Source organism: Coregonus lavaretus (genome assembly GCF_964263955.1).
Source record: "Coregonus lavaretus genome assembly, chromosome: 37".
NCBI lineage: Eukaryota > Metazoa > Chordata > Actinopteri > Salmoniformes > Salmonidae > Coregonus > Coregonus lavaretus.
Window position 1 is genome coordinate 27739907 of NC_140024.1, and position 22001 is coordinate 27761907.

General features: G+C 43.2%; 3 protein-coding genes across 3 annotated transcripts in view; 2 read left to right on the plus strand and 1 right to left on the minus strand.

Annotated features, from left to right (window-relative positions):
- Positions 1-4790, plus strand: part of LOC311111402 (transmembrane channel-like protein 3) — a gene marked incomplete at both ends in the record, with an annotated part of 36185 nt that extends 31395 nt beyond the window's left edge. Inside the window, 6 exons of the mRNA XM_084154115.1 lie at positions 1-13; positions 450-575; positions 879-957; positions 1171-1213; positions 3009-3288; positions 3887-4790. The exon at positions 1-13 is cut by the window's left edge and continues 98 nt beyond it. Coding sequence (XP_084010241.1) covers positions 1-13; positions 450-575; positions 879-957; positions 1171-1213; positions 3009-3288; positions 3887-4790 — 1445 coding nt within the window. The remainder of the gene's footprint in view (positions 14-449; positions 576-878; positions 958-1170; positions 1214-3008; positions 3289-3886) is intronic.
- A 775-nt stretch (positions 4791-5565) lies between these two features.
- On the plus strand, positions 5566-15850 carry LOC311111605 (stAR-related lipid transfer protein 5-like). Its single transcript, XM_084154374.1, has 6 exons — positions 5566-6142; positions 6328-6377; positions 8689-8821; positions 11208-11325; positions 12164-12257; positions 12782-15850. Exons 1-6 carry the CDS (start codon positions 6053-6055, stop codon positions 12930-12932), a joined length of 636 nt encoding a protein of 211 aa, XP_084010500.1. The 5' UTR covers positions 5566-6052; the 3' UTR covers positions 12933-15850.
- Positions 15851-16321: 471 nt separating this feature from the next.
- LOC311111403 (pro-interleukin-16-like) overlaps positions 16322-22001 on the minus strand; it is a gene marked incomplete at its 5' end in the record, with an annotated part of 33048 nt that continues 27368 nt past the window's right edge. The window contains 4 exons of the mRNA XM_084154116.1: positions 16322-18244; positions 19202-19330; positions 19591-19855; positions 20311-20412. Of these exons, the coding sequence (XP_084010242.1) occupies positions 18066-18244; positions 19202-19330; positions 19591-19855; positions 20311-20412 (675 nt within the window). The 3' untranslated portion in view covers positions 16322-18065. The remainder of the gene's footprint in view (positions 18245-19201; positions 19331-19590; positions 19856-20310; positions 20413-22001) is intronic.

Genomic DNA, 22001 nt, shown 5'->3' on the forward strand with positions numbered 1-22001 from the left:
GCGGGCCATTTAGGTAAACAATTGTTCCTGTGAAGCTCTTTAAACATGGTGCCCATTTTAAAGTTAGGCCTTGTAAATTAAGGTAATGTAAGCCACACTTTTAATAGGGTTGCAGTACACTGTGTGTGTGTGTGTGTGTGTGTGTGTGTGTGTGTGTGTGTGTGTGTGTGTGTGTGTGTGTGTGTTTGTAGCCCAAGTGAGTGAGTGTGTGTGTGGACGAGCTAACTCCTATTGAGCACCTTGAAAATGGCTATAAAACATAAATCCATGATTATTTTATTACCATCACACATCATCATCAGCTGAATAGCTGAAAGCAGTATAATGGCCAAGAAGAAAAGCCTGTATAGCTTTAATTCTGCTGTGCCACTATGCTTCATCCTTTCCTGTAATACAATGGTCCGATTTAGTGTGTGTGTGTGTGTGTGTGTGTGTGTGCTTCCCTGCAGCGGTCAGGAGAAGATTTATGACATAATCTCGGAGACGATAGCCAATGACTTCCCGCTATGGTTCAGTAAAGTGATGAGTTATGTCACCAGCCCTGTCGTAGCGCTGCCCGCTCTGCTGCTGCTGTTGTGAGTACACATACACATGCAGACTCACACACAGGAATGCAGACTCTCTCACACACACCCACAGACTCAGACACACAGACTCACACACACAGACTCACACACACAGACTCACACACACAGACTCACACACACAGACTCACACACACAGACTCACACACACACATTATGTCTGTAGCCTGACTTGCTTGATGCATTCGGATTGGTCAAGTTGTGTCACTCTTAGGTAACTCTACCTGTGCCTTTCAGCATGTTGATCAGACATTGTGTCAGTCCTCTTGGGGTAACTCTCTCTGTGTCTTTCAGCATGTTGATATACTACCTTCAGGCCATCGCCAGATCCCTCAAATTCACCAACAACCAGCTGAGGATGCAGCTTCAGACTGTGAGTTCTAGACGCTATTGTTAAAGTTCTCGGATTCAGTCACCATTATACATTAAATAAACTTAGAGTGCGTTCCAAATGGCACCCTATCCCCAATACAGTTTACAACTTTTGTCTCTGGTTAAAAGTAGTGGACTACATAGGGAATATGGTGCCATTTGGGATGCATGCTTAGTCTCATGACTGTGTGCTGAACAGAAATGTCTTTGTCAGGAGAGAACAGAAGACAAGAAGAAGGTATTCCAGCTGGCTTCAGGTAAAACTCATCATTTTACTTTGTAGTTGGTTGGTTCTATGTATTCTATATCTACAGTTGAAGTCGGAAGTTTACATACACTTAGGTTGGAGTCATTAAAACTCATTTTTCAACCACTCCACAAATGTCTTGTTAACAAACTATAGTTTTGGCAAGTCGGTTAGGACATCTACTTTGTGCATGACACAAGTCATTTTTCCAACAATTGTTTACAGACAGATTATTTCACTTATAATTCACTGTATCACAATTCCAGTGAGTCAGAAGTTTACATACACTAAGTTGACTGTGCCTTTAAACAGCTTGGAAAATTCCAGAAAATGATGGCTTTAAAAGCTTCTGTACCTGTAGATGTATTTCAAGGCCTACCTTCAAACTCAGTGCCTCTTTGCATGACATCATGGGAAAATCAAAAGAAATCAGCCAAGACCTCAGAATATTTTTTGTAGACCTCCACAAGCCTGGTTCATCCTTGGGAGCAATTTCCAAACGCCTGAAGGTACCACGTTCATCTGTACAAACAATAGTACGTAAGTATAAACACCATGGGACCACGCAGCCATCATACCGCTCAGGAAGGAGACACGTTCTATCTCCTAGAGATGAACGTACTTTGGTGCGAAAAGTGCAAATCAATCCCAGAACAAAAGCAAAGGACCTTGTGAAGATGCTGGAGGAAACAGGTACAAAAGTATCTATATCCACAGTAAAACGAGTCCTATATCGACATAACCTGAAAGGCCGCTCAGCAAGGAAGAAGCCACTGCTCCAAAACAGCCATAAAAAAGTCAGACTACGGTTTGCAACTGCACATGGGGACAAAGATCATACTTTTTTGAGAAATGTCCTCTGGTCTGATGAAACAAAAATAGAACTGTTTGGCCATAATGACCATTTTTATGTTTGGAGGAAAAAGGGGGCTGCTTGCAAGCCGAAGAACACCATCCCAACTGTGAAGAACAGGGGTGGCAGCATCATGCTGTGGGGGTGCTTTGCTGCAGGAGGGACTGGTGCACTTCACAAAATAGATGGCATCATGAGGAAGGAAAAATATGTGGATATATTGAAGCAACATCTCTAGACATCAGTCAGGAAGTTAAAGCTTGGTCGCAAATGGGTCTTCCAAATGGACAATGACCCCAAGCATACTTCCAAAGTTGTGGCAAAATGGCTTAAGGACAACAAAGTCAAGGTATTGGAGTGGCCATCACAAAGCCCTGACCTCAATCCTATAGAAAATCTGTGGGCAGAACTGAAAAAGCGAGGCCTACAAACCTGACTCAGTTACACCAGCTCTGTCAGGAGGAATGGGCCAAAATTCACCCAACTTACTGTGGGAAGCTTGTGGAAGGCTATCTGAAACGTTTGACCCAAGTTAAACAATTTAAAGGCAATGCTACCAAATACTAATTGAGTGTATTTAAACTTCTGACCCACTGGGAATGTGATGAAACAAATACTGTACAAGCTGAAATAAATAATTATCTCTACTATTATTCTGACATTTCACATTCTTGAAATAAAGTGGTGATCCTAACTGACCTAAGACAGGGAATTTCTACTAGGATTAAATGTCAGGAATTGTGAAAAACTGAGTTTAAACGTATTTGGCTAAGGTGTATGTAAACTTCCGACTTCAACTGTACATCTCCCCTAACCTCTTACCTCTTACCTCTGACCTTTAACCCTTCACCTCACTTGACTATTAACCTTTGACCAATAAAGTTTTGAACTTTTGAACACTTAAGCTATAATCCCTGACCTGTAACAGCTGACCTTTGACCCCCACCCACAGCGAGGCTACAGGCCACGGAGGTCCCTGGCGGGGACAGGAAGCCTGACCAGCAGGACAGTGACATCACCAGCCGCGAGTCGTCCATTCGCACGCCGTCACCCCGACGCAACGGCAGCGTCACAAACTTCCAGTCGCCTGATCGACACGGCAACGGCATCCGCACCATCACCCAGTCGGCATCGAGGGCCGAGATCGCTAGGGCGACAGCTGCTGCTGGGGCGTCTAGAAGTCCAACAGTGTCCATACTGCACAAGCAAAGGCCGGAGCACATCCCTAACAGGTGTGTCACACACACACACATATGATGTGTTATTCTGTCTGGTCAGTCATGGGCTTTAATACAGTCCTCTACAGGTGTGTCTACAGGAGGATTAAGGGTTGGCGTCCATGTTGTTAGTCCTAAATAAACCTCTGAAGGGGGACTCCAGCATCTAGCCCAAAGTTTAAACTTAGTCTCCCATAAACATCAATGCATGACTAAGTGGGATTCCACCTCAATGCTTTCACTCATCAAGTCAGATTAGTGGTCATGAAAGGAAAAGTGTAGTTTTCTACAACAGTAGCTAATAAGCAGTGGGTATTTAAATCCTACTAAAGTCCCTTTTGGCATACTATGGCCTGGAGTACTGTCACTACTAAAGGAATCAACGATACACAGCATCAGTAGTATTTGTTACCGTAATGATGCAAGTTGAAGTGGTCTCTTATTACGACCACATAGTAACATTTACCATCTGTATTTCCCTCTGTCACCACAGACACCCTGCCTACCTGGGAGGCCCTAGCGGTACCTGCAGGTCCAAGTCCTACCACCATGTGGCCTACAACCCCCCGACACGCTACTCCTCAGAGAACATCCACTCCGACCCCCTCTACAGGAAGACCATCAGGCCCATGCACCCCACAGAGACAGCTGGGATAGTGACCGCCCAGAGCTACGTGGGCCGTCGCCCCCACACCACGCGCTACGTCATCGTCAACGAGCACGAAGCTAGGAAAAAGCTGCTTCGATCCGCCACGCGCGTCCCTCGCCACTTCCGAGCGGAGGACCCGGTGGGTGAGATCGTGGAGCTGATCCCGCGGAATATCAAGCGGTATACTCCAAGGGCTCCGCATCTGCATGGGCACCCGCATAGGTCGAATCCGCCGCAGTCGCACCTGAGTGAGGAAGAGGAGGAGGAAGAGGGAGGGGGGAAGAGGGAGTCTAGGAGGGGGTTGTTCGGGCAGACGCACCGGCCCCGCTCGCTCTCCGACCTCCACCAGCCGGCGCGCTTCTACATCGGAGAGCGCCTGGAGAGCAAGTTGTCTATGGCACCGAAAGACAGCCACACCGCTAGGGGGCGCTACGGCGGTGAAGCCCAAGAAGGGGACTGGGAGGATATGGAGACGCGCTTGCACTCCCTCTCCCAGACCAGCATCAGAGGAGCCGAGCTTCCACCACCAGTCAGGCACACACAGTCCCCGGCCAGACACTCCCACTCCCCGGGCAGACTCGCACACTCTTCCCCGCAGGGCCCTGGAAGACGCCTGGAGCTCCAGGTCAAGCCCAAGACGTCCAGGTCGAAGATGGAGCCTTCCCTGACTGAGTCGGACTCGGCCTCTCTGGCCTCCAGTAGCGACCAGCAAAACAGCAGCACAGACCAGTACATCCAGGTAATTCACAACAAGGAGAAGTACCTCAAGTCTGAGGCCAGGCAAGGCAAGCTGGCTAAGAAGAAGTCCAAAGCCAGTATAGACACCAACGTGTCTGGGTCTAAAGAACTGGTCTTCTCCAATGTGTAGTTTGTGTATTGGTATTGTGAATCTATCTATGTTTATTTAACCTTTATTAATCCATGTAAGTTATTGAAAGCAAATTATATTTTACAATAACGACCTGTAGAGTTAATTACTTTGCAATGGGTTACATTAAGTCGTATTGTAAACCACAGAAAAAGTGAATAGCCCATTCATGGCTAATGCTATACTTTGTTTGTATGTGTTAACAAAAAGCTCTATGTGCATAACATGCATAATATATTATATGCTCACATTGTCATGGATACTGTATTTGCTCTCAATAAAATAAATATAATGGTCAATGGTCCATAATAGTGTACCTAAGCATCAGATCGTTTTGTTCTACACTAAGGTTATTGGTATGGCACTTGATGTTTGTTTTAGGGTTATCACAAACAGGTGTTGTTATATTGGCTATTGTGTGTACATTACATTGTACCAAGCAAACATGGCCTTCAACTCAATAAAACGATGATACTGTGGTAAAGTATGATGTGCAACATGTATAACACCTTAGGATATGTATAAAGTACATTTAGAAAAGGAATACCATGTCGATGATAACTTGGCCTGAGTCTGCACTGTTGGTGGAGAAAAAAATACTTGACAGATGAACAGATGTGTTTCGATAACTGATTGTCGTTGCAATAAGAACATTGAAAGTATCAATTGTTCTCACCCTTCCATCTCACCCTAACTATCCATTTCAAACTACAATTCCCAGCATTCACTTCAACACAGTTCCAAGCTTCCAACCAATCAGAAAACATACTTTTTCACATTAATTTTTTCATCAGTTGATGGGAAAACGGCCAGCTAGCCTGCTGGCTAAATAAGCTGCATATTTACTACACATTCGTATTAGATGTTTATGACAATCAATATTTATTTTTAAGCAGATCTGTTGATGGTTGCCAGATGTGGCTATTTTACTGACTTCAGGAACCTCGCGGCTAACGATAATGCAAGTCTTTCATTCAATCTTTTCATTAGCTAACGTTAGCTAGCTAACGTTACTGTAAATGGTCTTATATTGGCGTGTGTGGCTATCTGTTACTAAACGTAACTATCTCATATTCATAGCTCATATTCTACGCTTCATAATCTACGCTAACTAGTTATCTTGTGTGTCAGTCTACATCCATCCATTTGGAATCACGGCTAATGTTAGCTAGGGAACTAGTCGGTTAGCCTGACAGCTGGCTAGCTAGTTGAACAGGTTGCAAGACCTCCATCTTCACATCTGCCTGGCGGACTCAACAAGCATGGATTACCAGCACAGAGCGAATGCAGTTGGGGATTGTCTTTTGAGTTACACAAAGGACGAGTCTGGGTGGAAAGTCTGCAAGAAATCGGTGCGTAATGTTCTAGGTAGCAATATTAATATTTGATCATCACAGGTGACGTGCCTTTCCGTGCACCGTGTTAACAGCTCCATTTTGCTGTGTCATTGTAAATAACATAGCTAGGTAAATGCAGTGGGTGACAACAGCAACCAATGTTTTGTTTATGACAAATGGATGCGTCTGTCCATTTTTAGAATGACGTCATCGTGTCCTGGCGGCCTTCGACTGAGTTCCCTGGAAATGTGTAAGTATAAGTTATTCTCCTTAGCAAGGCTAAATCATTCATTTCTACATTTTTGTATAGGATTGGAAGCAAGTTTTCATAATCTTATCTCCGGAGAGTCTTTAATGTTACTGCTTAACAGGGGTACCTAGTTCCTGTCAAGGCTTTCTCCAACAGAACTGACAGCATCAGTTATTGATAAACTGTTGGACTGATCAATTGTTACTAAGTTCATCTTCAGCTGTGTATCATAATAGTCTAATGAGGCCTACTTTCCCTCTCCTCAACCTGTTTCCTTCAGCTGCATTGATGTGAAAAAACGGAGAAACAAATATCCACCAGCTTGCTTTTACCATTCCTGTTTTCAGTTCAGTGCAGATGAAGGCGAGAACATGGAGATGGAGTTAATTAAGATACACCCCAGGATTGGTGCTATAACACCCAGGGCTGGCTTCCCAGACACAGATTTAGCCTAGTCCTGGACTAAAAAGCATTCTTAATGGAGAATCTCCATTGACAGTACTTTTTAGTTGAGGACTGGGCTTAATCGGTCTCTGGGAAACCGGAAACCACCCCCCAAGTAGACCTATCTCTACATGTGTTATGTTTGACAGGTATTAGGGTTAGTGGTGTTCTGTCTGTCTCTACATGTGTTGTGTCTGACAGGTACAGTGCATTCAGAAAGTATTTAGACCCCTTCACTTTTTCCACATTTTGTTACGTTACAGCCTTATTCTAAAATGGATTAAATTGTTGTTTTTTTCCATCAATCTACACACAATACCCAATAATGACAAAACAAAAACATGATTTTATAAATTATTGCAAATGTATTCAAAATAAATAAAAATATCACATTTACATAAGTATTCAGACCCTTTACTCAGTACTTTGTTGAAGCACCTTTGGCAGCGTTTACAGCCTCAAGTCTTCTTTGGTATGATGCTACAAGCTTGGCACACCTGTATTTGGGGAGTTTCTCCCATTCTTCTCTGCAGATCCTCTCAAGCTCTGTCAGGTTGGATGGGGAGCGTCGCTGCACAGCTATTTTCAGGTCTCTCCAGAGATGTTAGATCGGGTTCAAGTCTGGGCTCTGGCTGGGCTACTCAAGGACATCAGAGACTTGTCTCGAAGCCACTCCTGCATTGTCTTAGATGTGTGCTTAGGGTCATTGTCCTGTTGGAAGGTGAACCTTCGCCCCAGTCTGAGGTCCTGAGTGCTCTGGACCAGGTTTTCATCAAGGATCTCTCTATACTTTGCTCCGTTAATCTTTTCCTCGATCCTGACTAGTCTACTAGTCCCTGCCGCTGAAAAAGATCCCCACAGCATGATGCTGCCACCACCATGCTTCACCATAGGGATGATATTGGCCAGGTGATGAGCTGTGCCTGGTTTCCTCCAGATGTGACGCTTGGCATTCAGGCCAATGAGTTCAATCTTGGTTTCATCAGACCAGAGAATCTTGTTTCTCATGGTCTGAGAGTCCTTTAAGTGCCTTTTTGCAAAGTCCAAGTGGGCTTTCATGTGCCTTTTTACTGAGGAGTGGCTTAAGTCTGGCCACTCTACCATAAAGGCCTGATTGGTGGTGCTGCAGAGATGGTTGTCCTTCTGGAAGGTTCTCCCATCTTCACAGAAGAACTCTGGAGCTCTATCAGAGTGGCCATCGGGTTCTTGGTCACCTCCCTGACCAAGGCCCTTCCCCCCCGATTGCTCAGTTTGGCTGGGCAGCCAGCTCTAGGAAGAGTCTTGGTGGTTCCAAACTTCATCCATTTAAGAATGATGGGGGCCACTGTGTTCTTGGGGACCTTCAATGCTGCAGAAATGTTTTGGTACCCTTCCCCAGATCTGTGCCTCGACACAATCCTGTCTCGGAGCTCTACGAACAATTCCTTTGACCTCATGGCTTGGTTTTTGCTCTGACATGAACTGTCAACTTATACAGACAGGTGTGTGCCTTTCCAAATCATGTCCAATCAATTTAATGTACCACAGGTGGACTCCAATCAAGTTGTAGAACATCTCAAGGATGATCAATGGAAACGGGATGCACCTGAGCTCAATTTTGAGTCTCATAGCAAATGGTCTGAATACTTATGTAAATAAGGTATTTCTGTTTTTTATTTTTAATACATTTGCAAAAAAATCTAAAAGCCTGTTTTTGCTTTGTCATTATGGGGTATTGTGTGTAGATTGATGAGGACATTTTTTTTTTTTTATCCATTTTAGAATAAAGCTGTAACAGAATGAAGAAAAAGTGAAGAGGTCTGAATACTTTCCGAAGAGTTAGAGTTAGTGGTGTTCTGTCTATCTCTACATGTATTGTGTCTGACAGGTATAAGGGGGAGTCGGTGGTGAAGGGAAGTCCAGAGAAGGTATGGGAGTGTCTGAAGCCAGTGCCCAACGGACTGCGGGTGAAATGGGACAACAATGTCAAGAAGTTTGAGCTCGTAGAGCAAGTCACCGAGGTAGGCTAAGTTTCAAACTTGTGAAAGTATTCACCCCCCTTGGCATTTTTCCTATTTTGTTGCCTTACAACCTGCAATTAAAATTGATTTTTTTTTTTTTGGGGGGGGGGGGGGGGGGGGGGTTGTATCATTTGATTTACACAACATGCCTACCACTTTGAAAGATGCAATCTTTTTTTTTTTTTTTTTTGTGAAACAAGAAATAAGACAAAAAAACAGAACTTGAGCGTGCATAACTATTCACCCCCCCAAAGTCAATACTTTGTAGAGCCACCTTTTGCAGCAATTACAGCTGCAAGTCTCTTGGGGTATGTCTCTATAAGCTTGGCACATCTAGCCACTGGGATTTTTGCCCATTCTTCAAGGCAAAACTGCTCCAGCTCCTTTAAGTTGGATGGGTTCCGCTGGTGTACAGCAATCTTTAAGTCATACCACATATTCTCAATTGGATTGAGGTCTGGGCTTTGACTAGGCCATTCCAAGATATTTAAATGTTTCTTCTTAAACCACTCGAGTGTTGCTTTAGCTGTCCTGATGAAAGGTGAACCTCTGTCCCAGTCTCAAATCTCTGGAAGACTGAAACAGGTTTCCCTCAAGAACTTCCCTGTATTTAGCGCCATCCATCATTCCTTTAATTCTGACCAGTTTCCCAGTCCCTGCCGATGAAAAACATCCCCACAGCAGGATGGTGTTCTCGGGGTGATGAGAGGTGTTGGGTTTGCGCCAGACACAGCGTTTTCCTTGATGGCCAAAAAGCTAAATTTTAGTCTCATCTGACCAGAGTACCTTCTTCCATATGTTTGGGGAGTCTCCCACATGCCTTTTGGCGAACACCAAACGTGTTTGCTTATTTTTTTCTTTAAGCAATGGCTTTTTTCTGGCCACTTTTCTGTAAAGCCCAGCTCTGTGGAGTGTACGGCTTAAAGTGGTCCTATGGACAGATACTCCAATCTCCGCTGTGGAGCTTTGCAGCTCCTTCAGGGTTATCTTTGGTCTCTTTGCTGCCTCTCTGATTAATGCCCTCCTTGCCTGGTCCGTGAGTTTTGGTGGGCGGCCCTCTCTTGGCAGGTTTGTTGTGGTGCCATATTATTTCCATTTTTTTTATAATGGATTTAATGGTGCTCCGTGGGATGTTGAACGTTTCTGATATTTTTTATAACCCAAACCTGATCTGTACTTCTCCACAACCTTGTCCCTGACCTGTTTGGAGAGCTCCTTGGTCTTCATGGTGCCGCTTGCTTGGTGGTGGTGCCCCTTGCTTAGTGGTGTCCCTTGCTTAGTGGTGTTGTAGACTCTGGGGCCTTTCAGGTGTATATATACTGAGATCATGTGACAGATCATGTGACACTTAGATTGCACACAGGTGGACTTTATTTAACTAATTATGTGACTTCTGAAGGTAATTGGTTGCACCAGATCTTATTTAGGACCTTCCTAGCAAAGGGGGTGAATACATAAGTTATTTTTTTCATTTCACTTCACCAATTTGGAGTATTTTGTGGATGTCCATTACATGAAATCCAAATAAAAATCCATTTAAATTACAGGTTGTAATGCAACAAAATTGGGAAAACGCCACGAGGGATGAATACTTTTTCAAGGCACTGTATACTCACAGTCAGTCACAATTCAGTTGTGTTTTCCCCATCAGCATCTATGTTCTGAGTTTGCTTTAGAGAGTTGTCACTGATCATTTGATTCATTTGTTTCTCGATTGATTCTTAGTTATCATTCCTCACTCACTCACAAACAAATCACAACTGAATAGCTGCTTTGTCATCCATTCTTGCTGTATAGTTCTGTCTACTCCTGTACTGCCCCAACTTTGTTGATAATGCTCAGGGGGTTTTGGAAGTGAGTTTTACCTGACCTCTATCGGACTTCCTGGTTACGTGAAGGTTAAATAAGTTACCCAAGCAACCAAAGTGTGTCATCCAGTTTGTTCATGGTTTTGATTCCTGTTTCCTAAAGGGCACCTGCCAGCGACCGTCACACCCACAGCCCCAACGCAGCACTCCTATCCTTTGTTCTCTATTCCATTAGTCACGTTCATGTTTATTTGCTTTGGGACGAACACAAGTACAGGGACATGATCAGTAGGAAAACGTAGATAAATTATCATGGATAGAACTGATGCGATACCTTATTCTGCAGGTCGGAGGGGTACTTTTGTCGTGTCCTGTTGAACGAGGCCCAGTGTTTATCTTGTGGAATGTTGCACTTAGAAATGTCATGGATAGAACTGATGCGATGCCTTATTCCGCTTATCAGAGGGGTTCTTGTTTCATTCTACTTGGTATATTTCTATATGAACGTTTCCACCACGCTGTGTCCTGCTGAACGAGGCCCAGTGTTTACCTGCCTAGTCTCTCCCCCTCTCACACAGAACATCACTGTCTGCCGAACAGTCACTCCCTCAGCAGCCATGGGCATCATAGCCCCCAGAGACTTTGTCGATGTTATTCTAGTGAAGCAGTACGACGACGGCACCATTACATCCAATGGTGCGTAACGCCTCAATCTCTCCTTTTACTTCCTTCTGTCTTTTCTCTCTTATATTTTTGAATATTTCTCTAACTAACAATGTATTATTTAACTACATTTCTCTACTGACTCAATTCCACGTTTCTATTGAAGTGTAGCTCTGTAGTCTTCTCTCCTTGGAAGACCACACAGACCTGGGGTTTTATATGAGCAACTGTTTCCTTTTTTTTTTTTTTTTGTAGGCTATTTTTATTGAACATTGAGGCATTTACAGAGCACATAACAGCTCAGATATTAAGAAATATAAAGGGATAATAGGTATTCTAACAACAACAAAAACAAATCAAGACAATAAAATGAATGATATACAAAGAAAAGAAAATCAAACACTGGGATGCACAGACACACCACACTATCAGCAGTAGGCTGAAATCAGAGTCAAGTACAAGAGGAACTCTTGTCACTAATGCAGTGGTAGTGTGTGGATGATGTAGCCTAATCATCAGCCATAACCCTCAGAGCGAGGCTGGCTGGGTGGGAATCTCTGGGCCAGACAACTTATCTTATCCACTGCCCCAGACTGAGGCCTAGGCCTAATCATCCATGTCGAAATGTGGGTCGTGTTCAGTAGGCACGAAAAGGAAGAAAATGCTCAAACTGTGATGTACTAGGTCCAATAAGAAAGACTTGGTTATGTATTCCGTTGCAAAATGTTTTGCTACAGTGTGCCCAAGATGAGATGCCTATATGTGTTTTACCTTCACTATCAGTGTACTAAGTAACATGATGTGATAGATTGAATGATATGTACACACAATTGCATCCTCATATGTTCTCTCCCTGTGTTCTGTCCGTTAGCCACCCACGTGAGCCACCCCAGCTGTCCTCCCCAGTCAGGATACGTGAGGGGCTTCAACCACCCCTGTGGCTGCATCTGTGTCCCCATCTCTGGGTGAGTCATGCTCTGAGACACGCTTCTCTGTTTCACACTATTGTCGTTGTCTGATGAAAACCTCATCTCCAAAACAAACTTTTCAGGATATTGAAAAAATGACCACATTTTCCCATTAACGAACATACAATTATGAAACTTCAGAAGCTATTTTGAATACATTTTATTGGTCCTAGAGTCATTACATTTTCTGAGTACAATGTTCAGAGTACATTTCATATTTATTTATGCATAAATTGAGTTACAAGGTTTGCAACATTCTCAACATTGTGTTCAGTTCTGTGAGAACCAAGGACGTTTTTGTAGAGGCAATTGTCCGTCACAGGAGGGCAGTAGAGAGCTAAACATCAGTTGAAGCACTGTCTTACTCTATAATGTGCACAGCAACAGGTTTGATTTGTGCATCTTCTCACTCTCTCATTATCTAACATGACCACCTGTCTTGATAGCTATGTGGCTGAAGAAGCACTTTCTAATATTGTTCATAAAGTATAGTGTAAATGCAACGTCTCTGTCTCTCCCAGGGAGCCGAACAAAACACAGCTGTTCAGTTTCTTCCAGACGGATCTGGGGGGCTTCCTGCCTCGCTCCGTGGTCGACTCCTTCTTCCCATCCAGCATGGTGGAGTTCTACAGCAACCTGGCCAAGGCCGTCAAGTCCCTCAAGGATCACTGATACACTCATACTATACCTTCCCTTAGCCCTGGTCCCAGATCTGTTTGTGCTCCATAACTAACTCCTGGCAACAGGCGGTACTCAGATCTAGGACCAGCCTTCAGGGGGACCAAAAAACACAGCGATTAGCTATGAATCGCTTTTTACCTGAAAGGAATAGATGGATCTAAATGGATTTTTTAAAATCCTTATTGAGAGCAAGGGGCACACCTCCCCACACCTATGAGCTAAAGCATATATTTCTAGCCTAAAACTAAGGATTGTGTTGTTTCATGAGTCAATAAATAATGTTATATCAACCATACAGGCAACACTCAAGCCAAAAATGTAGATAAACAATTAGCAACTAAACTTCTGTACAGCCTCTTTAAAAGAGTGGCCACCTGGCCTTGGCTTGGAGCAACTGTATCCTAAGAGCATACTGGTTCAAAGGGAGATGATATTGGATGACATGAGGGAAGGAAGGAGTGCAGCTTGATTGTCCCAGCACTAACACAGCTGATTTCAGGTCGTTGAGGTCTTGGTTAATTTGTGTAATAATGGTGTGTTAGTGCTGGAGCAAAAGCCTGCACCCCTGGTGCTGTTGCTCTCTAGGACCAGGTCTGGTGGCCACTGTCTTACAAAAAGGTGGGAGGGTCTGTTCTAATTTCATTCATTTAACTCTGGAAAAAGATTGAATATGAATTTCTCATAGAGGTTCATGGGTAGTTTTCTTGAATTGAAGCGATTGAAATGGAATTGACCTTAGCCCTGATGTTAAAGGTGCAATCTGTATGTTATTTCTCCCCCCTATTGTAACAAGAATGAGTACAAACACCATCATGAACCCACCCCACAAAAACACACGTTACATTATTGGACATAATGTAGTTCCTGTTCATGAACCCCCCCACCAATTCCCACCCCAAAATAATGAGAATAGATTTGAAATCTATATTTTGTATATTATGTAGACACACGGAGGATATGTCCTCCTTCCATTTGTACTGTTGCTGTTGAATACAGTCCATTCCGTTACACTGGCTGAATCCTACCTACAGTAACATGCATGTTGCATGGACCTTACAGGAACCCCAGAATGGAATCGGATTCCATTGGGACGAGTCATACCTCATTTTTTGTTGACCTTTGTATACAGTAGTACTGTACTTGAAATGTTCCAGTTTAATCTGTCTCCACAGCCCTTTAACCGATACCTTAAAGATGGAATCCGCAGTATGGGGAAACGGCGCCACAACCATTGTTATTGTATTTGTTGCCGAGCTGAGGAGCGTCGCGCAGCATGATAAAAAAAATGTTGCAGTACATATTGTGGTCTTCTATTGCGCGTGCAATGATGCCTGAGATGGAAAAAAACTATGTTTGTTGTTTGCAGTAACTGGAAAGAGTTATGGACATTGCTGTTTTACCATTAAGGATTCCAGCTTTAACCAATAACCTTTAGAGGATGTATATACAGCCGGCAGATGGTTTCTGGTTACAATAACCCAGCCCCTCAACTCTATCCTATTCCTAACCTTGACATCTGCTGGCTGTATATACACCTAACCTCCAAGCATGGGTTCCTGCCTCAGTTACTTTTCTCCATGTAGTATGTAGATGTCAAACACAGAACACAGAATTATTCTTAAGCAAAGGTATTTGCAGTATGTATGGGCAAATGGCAATATGAACAGCTTCATCTAATGAAGAATGTACAAAGGGACCTCCGCTAGAGTAGACATGGTATTTGTCCCATAAGGCTCTGGTCAAAAGTAGTGCACTATATAGGGAGTAGGGTGCCATTAGGGACAGCCCTGGAGTCCCAACATATTTTTAAGCACAGCAGCAGCATAGGACTGCCATATTCTGGGATCAGCTGTGAGTAGTGTGCCATTTTACACTGTAAAGAAACATATTACCAGCATAGAGTTGAGAAAACCACTGTCTTTGGTATGGCACAAGAGGGCATGGCCATCCATCTAGGGCAGGGTGCGTCTCAATAGCTTATTGTTTTGTGGAGGAAGCCTCTTCAGAGTATTGAGATATATCCCTATCAGGTGGAGAGGAAGCCTCTTCAGAGTATTGAGATATAGCCCTAGAATGTGTCTTCACAGTGCTGTACAGTCAACCATCTGCATGCCTGCTGAGTCCTCTACATGTATGATGATAAGCCATTTTACTAATAATGTTTTAAGATCAATCTTTTTTTCCTCGTGGTTAAGTTTCCTTTTGAAATGAAAACGCACTACTAAACTTCCTCTCTTATCCCGAGTGGATATTAACCTTAACTGACAAACCTTTACAAGTGCATTGCATTCCACCTCATTCACAACCATGTCCTATATGCTTGCTTTTTTAAGTCATCATTTGCCTTTTGTTGGTGTAATACTATTAAGGCATTGTGTTGATGTGTGTTGTTGTACTGTAACTGGAGGCTGAAGATCATACCTACCTACAGTGTATTGCTGTCTTAACGTCAGAGTACACACATTGTCTATTGGTGGCTTGTTTTTTAAATTTACTCGATAATGCATTTTGCGGCAGATGTATGTTTTAGGGTACGTGTTGAATGCTGTCTGTTGTCCTCAACTCCTGATTGGGGAAAAAACAGCTGCTATGGAAAATGGCTGCTATCGAAATATACTATTAGTTAAGTTGTCAATGAAAGCAACACAGGAAAATAACAGGGGTTTTTAGGTAATTTTTCCAACATTTCCAAGTTTTCCAGAAATTTAATTTGGAAGATTCCTGGAATAAACAGGGAATCTGGAAATCCTCCAACCAGTATTTCTGGAAAACCTGTGAAATTGGGGAAAGTTACCAGAATTTTGCAACCCTAATCTTAACCTGCACTCTACTGTACTGTATACTGTGTGTTCCACCCAACAGATTTTGTATTTCACCAGCATCTGCATTAAAAATGACTGACGGTTACATCCAATGTTGTCCTTCTTCCTTGTCGTATTATATTACCATCACCACAAGTAGGAAAATGATTATACCCACTACACAAATTCACCGGCTGTTTTTCAAAGACCGGAGAAGAGAAGTGGTGGATTACACAATGATGGATGAATAATGGTTACTCAACTTTCCCAGAAGTCATGTTTGGAAGCTCCCAAAATCAGAAGGGAATAAGCAGGAAATGCAGAATCCTCCAACCAGGATTTCTGGAAAACCTGGGAATTTTGGGAAAGTTAAAGTCGTTTTGCCTACAACTCTCATAGTCTCATTAACTGAGTGATAAATGCATCTGTTCGTTCCATATGAAGTCAAATAACTATATAGGTTTTAAAATGTGAATGGTTATTGGCACAACAGTCTTGTGAATAAACTTTTGAAACATACACATACAGATCCACAGACAGATTGGATTAAATTATTTTATTAATATAATGTATCTTGAGGAAAAAGCTTTAGTACCAATATTATACAGAGTTTTAAGTATCTATATTCCAATAGATTTTGGTACAAAATGTTCACACCCTGTGTTTTTCCTCGATATCAAATTAGGTGACAAAACAAGGTGAACATTTGCTCCAGTTTAGTTATATCTTTGGTTTGACTCATTGGGAGAATCTCAATTACATCCTCCTCGCGTCCTCTCGCCTGGATTCCTTCTCAAAACCAATTGGAGGATAAGGTCAGAGGGGCGGGACCTCTGGCTTTCTCATCCAATGGTTTTTCAGAAGGAGAGAGGACGCGAGGAGAATGCAATTGAGATTCTTCCATTGTCATCTAATAAACTAATTAAGGGGCTCTATTAAATCCGTAGGGCTGAAGATCCGCTTTATAGCGTGATTTACAATTAAAGGCAATGTCCCTGTGGTCGCGGAGACTGCATTCATGGTAAATGGAAATTAACTTTACATTTTGATGCTGATCTTCCGCGATATGGATTAAATCCAACTCATAGTCTTTGGTTTAAATAATGATTCCAACATCAAGCGCAATACCACAATATTCCATGAAAAACGCAAATCCCATTTTAAATATTTTGTATCAGTGTCATAATCTTTTGGACTACATTACAGTATTGTACACTATTTCTAACAACCAAAAGCAATGGAATGTCTCTCCCTTCCTTCATGTAAATACTGTATATCTGTGCAAATCTCAAATTCACTGTGGTCCCTGATCTAGAAGTTCTGGGTGTAGGAAGGCAGTCAGAGCAAAGCACCTGTAAACTCACCGCTCTCTACAGCAACAGTCCCTGATCTTCATTGCAATATGATTTGATCTAGAATATAGATATTATATTCATAATTACAGTATGTTAATAGTGCTCATATGAAATGGTATGATGGCTTGCGGTTGATTTGTGTTCCAGTTGGCCCTGTTTATACCTGGTGCTAACTTGCGTGCTAGGGCTCTATTCAATCCGTAGCGCTGAAGACCTGCACTTCAGCATGATTGAAATATAAAGGCAGAGAATGCATTCACGGTAAACGCTGCATATGTCGGCTCAATCGGAAATTACCTTTAATTTTCAATTGTGCTATAACGCTGAACTTCAGCGATACGGATTGAATCGAGGCCGTTGTCCACATTCTGATAGTGGCCACATTTCTGCCATTGCATCGACACGTTGTATTAAAATGTGTCTCTTAGCCGTCCACTGTGTCCACATGGTGACCAGATTTACTGGTCCCTCCCTGTATGGAAATTATTCCACAGATATTCTTTCAAAATAATATGTATTTATTTATTTAAAGACACATATTGATGCCATAAGACAATGGCCCCACCTGTCAATGGTTTTAGAGGGCAGGATAATGATGATTTAAATGGTTTCACTGTCCACATCCATCTACACTTGTAAGATACCCAGACACAATGTGTGCCTGACTACCTCCGGAGGTGGTCAGGAAGATCTGATCACAATCCAATCACAACAGGTATTTTAATCGCGGACACCTGTCCATAAATGTGGCCACAATCAATATGTGGCCAAATCTTGAGAATCAATAGCCCCGTTTAATATGAGTCCTTTGTCCTGATCTTGTCCACATTCTAATTGTGCCCACATTTTTAGAGAAGTGTAATTGTGATTGATTATATCTGGATACCAATTAAGTGTAAACAGTGTCTAGGGCTAACTCCTCAGTCTCCTCCTCCTTCCTCCTCCTGTTAACTACAGTGAGATGCCCCTCAGGCAGAGCCTTCTGCCTCATCCTCCTTCCTCCTCCGGATGACTAGAGTGATATGCCCCTCAGGCAGAGCCTTGACGATGTTCCAGGCCTCGAAGCGGCTCAGCTCCTGGAGGGAGGAGCTCTGGACCTGCAGCAGTTCATCGCCAGACTGCAACCCACTCTGCTCCGCAGCGCCACCTATTAGGGAGCAGGAGAACACACTGTCACACATTGGTCTGGGGTAAAGTTTCCCCTAGCTGCAGATCTGGGATCAGCTTCCCCTCCCCCATTTTATAAAAATGTAAGCTTAAAAAACTGTATTTCTCTGCGTTGTTTGCATGCTTTCCTACTTTCTGTGACATCACAACTTTTCTAACCATAAAATAAATTGTTAAACGTGTTAAGAACAGGTCCTGTGTGGCTCAGATGGTAGAGCATGGTACTTGTAACGTCAAGATCGTTGGTTTGATTCCTGCTGTGGTCACCCATACTAAAAATGTATGCACACACTACTGTAAGTCACTTGGATAACAGTGTCTGCTAAATGGCACATTATTGCTTTTTAAAGTTCACCCAAATTACAAAATGATATATCGGTTTCCTTACCCTGTAAGGGTTTAGGGACATGGTAAGGCAGCAATCCATGCTTTGGTTTTGTTTACCTGGCCACTGTCTCCAAATATTAACTTTTTTGTGAACTATCCCTTTTACTCCTGTGGATAGTACTGTACCTTTAAAGATCCTGTTGATGACCAGAGACCTGTCTCTGTGGATAGTACTATACCTTTAAAGATCCTGTTGATGACCAGAGACCTCTCTCTGTGGATAGTACTGTACCTTTAAAGATCCTGTTGATGACCAGAGACCTGTATCTGTGGATAGTACTGTACCTTTAAAGATCCCGTTGATGACCAGAGACCTGTCTCTGTGGATAGTACTGTACCTTTAAAGATCCCATTGATGACCAGAGACCTGTCTCTGTGGATAGTACTGTATCTTTAAAGATCCCGTTGATGACCAGAGACCTGTCTCTGTGGATAGTACTGTATCTTTAAAGATCCCGTTGATGACCAGAGACCTGTCTCTGTGGATAGTACTGTATCTTTAAAGATCCCGTTGATGACCAGAGACCTGTCTCTGTGGATAGTACTGTACCTTTAAAGATCCTGTTGAGGACCAGAGGCCTGTCTCCATGGATAGATCCTTTCCCTCCTTCCAAACTGAACCCCACGCCCCCTCCTCCTGTCTCCAGCTCCACAGTCAGCATGGCTCCCCCATCCTCCACTACAGACAGACCGAGAGAGAGAGCGAGAGAGAGAGAGCGAATGAACAACCAACGTATACATACAGTACATACACTGTATGATACAGCCACAAATGCAAGCATTTTGCTACATCCACAATAACATCTGCTAAATATGTGTTTGCAACCAATAAAATTGGATTTGATTTGATGTGCACGCACACACACCTACACATTGGGACCACACGGTTTTGGGTGTGCTGTCTTACTAGGTGAACTTGTCTGATCACCTTCTACTCACCTGTAGGGTTGAGGTCTGTACTGCTACTGCTGATAGAAGGATCACCAGCCTTGTTCCCTCCTTCTTCTCCTCCTCCTCCTCCTCCCTCTCTCCCCTTGCTCACCACCACCACGGCCAGTCTCATGGTGCGGGCCTGGCGCAGTGTGGCGGTGGCATCGGCGTGTGTCGCGCCCCTTAGTGTCTGGCCGTTGATGGACAGCACCTCGTCACCCTTCTCCACGGTTCCCTCTTGAGCCGCCAGGCCATGGGGGAAAACACGATGCACCTGGGGGGAGGGAGGAATGTCACCAGAGCGTTAACAATGGACTTTCCCATTCTAAGCAATTCGCCTTGATTGGTGGAGCAGGCGGCAGACATTTTGTAGAGTTGCCACTATCTGGCCATGCTAGAAAGGACAGTATCAGGGATTTATAGCCATGGGATCCTATCTTTAATCTTTAAGTCCAAAATCATACGCCTAACAAGACAGACACTGTATGTTGTACAATACAATACAACTTTATTGTCCATACAATATGTTACAGTGAACAACAGAAACGTGTCTTCTGCAGAATTCTCAACTCCCCCAGATAGCACACATGACATAGAAATACAATCTTTAACATAAATTCTGACGATATCATCACTTTTCATCTGCTCTAGCATGACCTTAGAGTGTGATTGGGTTATAGTTATGTGGTGGGCCTTTCAGTATGGTTACAGAGTCCACAGTATACTCACTGTGGTGGCCTTGCTCTCCAGGTCTATCCCACCAGCGATGCTGAAACCCAGACCTGCTCCTTCCTCCTTGTGCAGAATCACCACGTGGATGTGCTCAAATTGCTAGAAAGAGGGAAGGAAAGATGTAATCTCTTTCATTCTAACACTCAAAATAATGTTTTCATCTTTTTTGTTCACTTTAGAATTTTACTGCTGGCCTAGTGATTTTTGCATTGATTTCAAATTATTCTAGTTATATTTATAACATTGATAACACATTTTGGCCATTTGGGACTTTGGGCCTTAAGTTCTTGTTCAAATCTATTAAGTGTAGTACTGATCTATGTTCAGGTCCCCCCTGTCCATGTAATCTTATTCACTATGATCTAAAAGACTAAACTATTCTTAGATCAGCAACATTCTTACTCTGGGACGATTAATACTTTATGACGTTAGTCAGACGATTCATGTGCATTCACAGAGATACAGTCTCTCAGTTTGATTATTAAACCCCAGCTGTTGTTGATGATTTCCAGATGATTGTATGTCTGTGAGAGAGCTGAGGGGGACCAAGTGTCTCGCCCTCACCTCCGGCCTTTACACACACACGCAAACACACACCAGACACACACACACACACACACAAACAGACACACACACAGTCACACATTGTAGTAAGAGTGCGGTAATGACTTATCGAGAAAGGAAATGCATACAGATGCACAGAGCCAAGTGGTCCTTTGAGAGAGGTCTGTGTGTGTGTGTGTGTGTGTGTGTGTGTGTGTGTGTGTGTGTGTGTTCGTGCGTGCTTGCGTAGACAAAAGCTTTGATTGCCTCACAGAACGGAAATGAAGAACAGAAACACAATGCACACTGTGATACTCTGTCCACCCTGAAAGCCTCTTAATACACACTGATACTCTGTCCTCCCTGAAAGCCTCTTAATAGACACTGTGATACTCTGTCCACCCTGAAAGCCTCTTAATACACACTGATACTCTGTCCTCCCTGAAAGCCTCTTAATACACACTGTGATACTCTGTCCTCCCTGAAAGCCTCTTAATACACACTGTGATACTCTGTCCTCCCTGAAAGCCTCTTAATACACACTGTGATACTCTGTCCTCCCTGAAAGCCTCTTAATACACACTGTGATACTCTGTCCTCCCTGAAAGCCTCTTAATACACACTGTGATTCTCTGTCCTCCCTGAAAGCCTCTTAATACACACTGTGATACTCTGTCCTCCCTGAAAGCCTCTTAATACACACTGTGATACTCTGTCCTCCCTGAAAGCCTCTTAATACACACTGTGATACTCTGTCCTCCCTGAAAGCCTCTTAATACACACTGTGATACTCTGTCCTCCCTGAAAGCCTCTTAATACACACTGTGATACTCTGTCCACCCTGAAAGCCTCTTAATACACACTGTGATACTCTGTCCTCCCTGAAAGCCTCTTAATACACACTGTGATACTCTGTCCACCCTGAAAGCCTCTTAATACACACTGATACTCTGTCCTCCCTGAAAGCCTCTTAATACACACTGTGATACTCTGTCCTCCCTGAAAGCCTCTTAATACACACTGATACTCTGTCCTCCCTGAAAGCCTCTTAATACACACTGTGATACTCTGTCCTCCCTGAAAGCCTCTTAATACACACTGTGATACTCTGTCCTCCCTGAAAGCCTCTTAATACACGCTGTGAT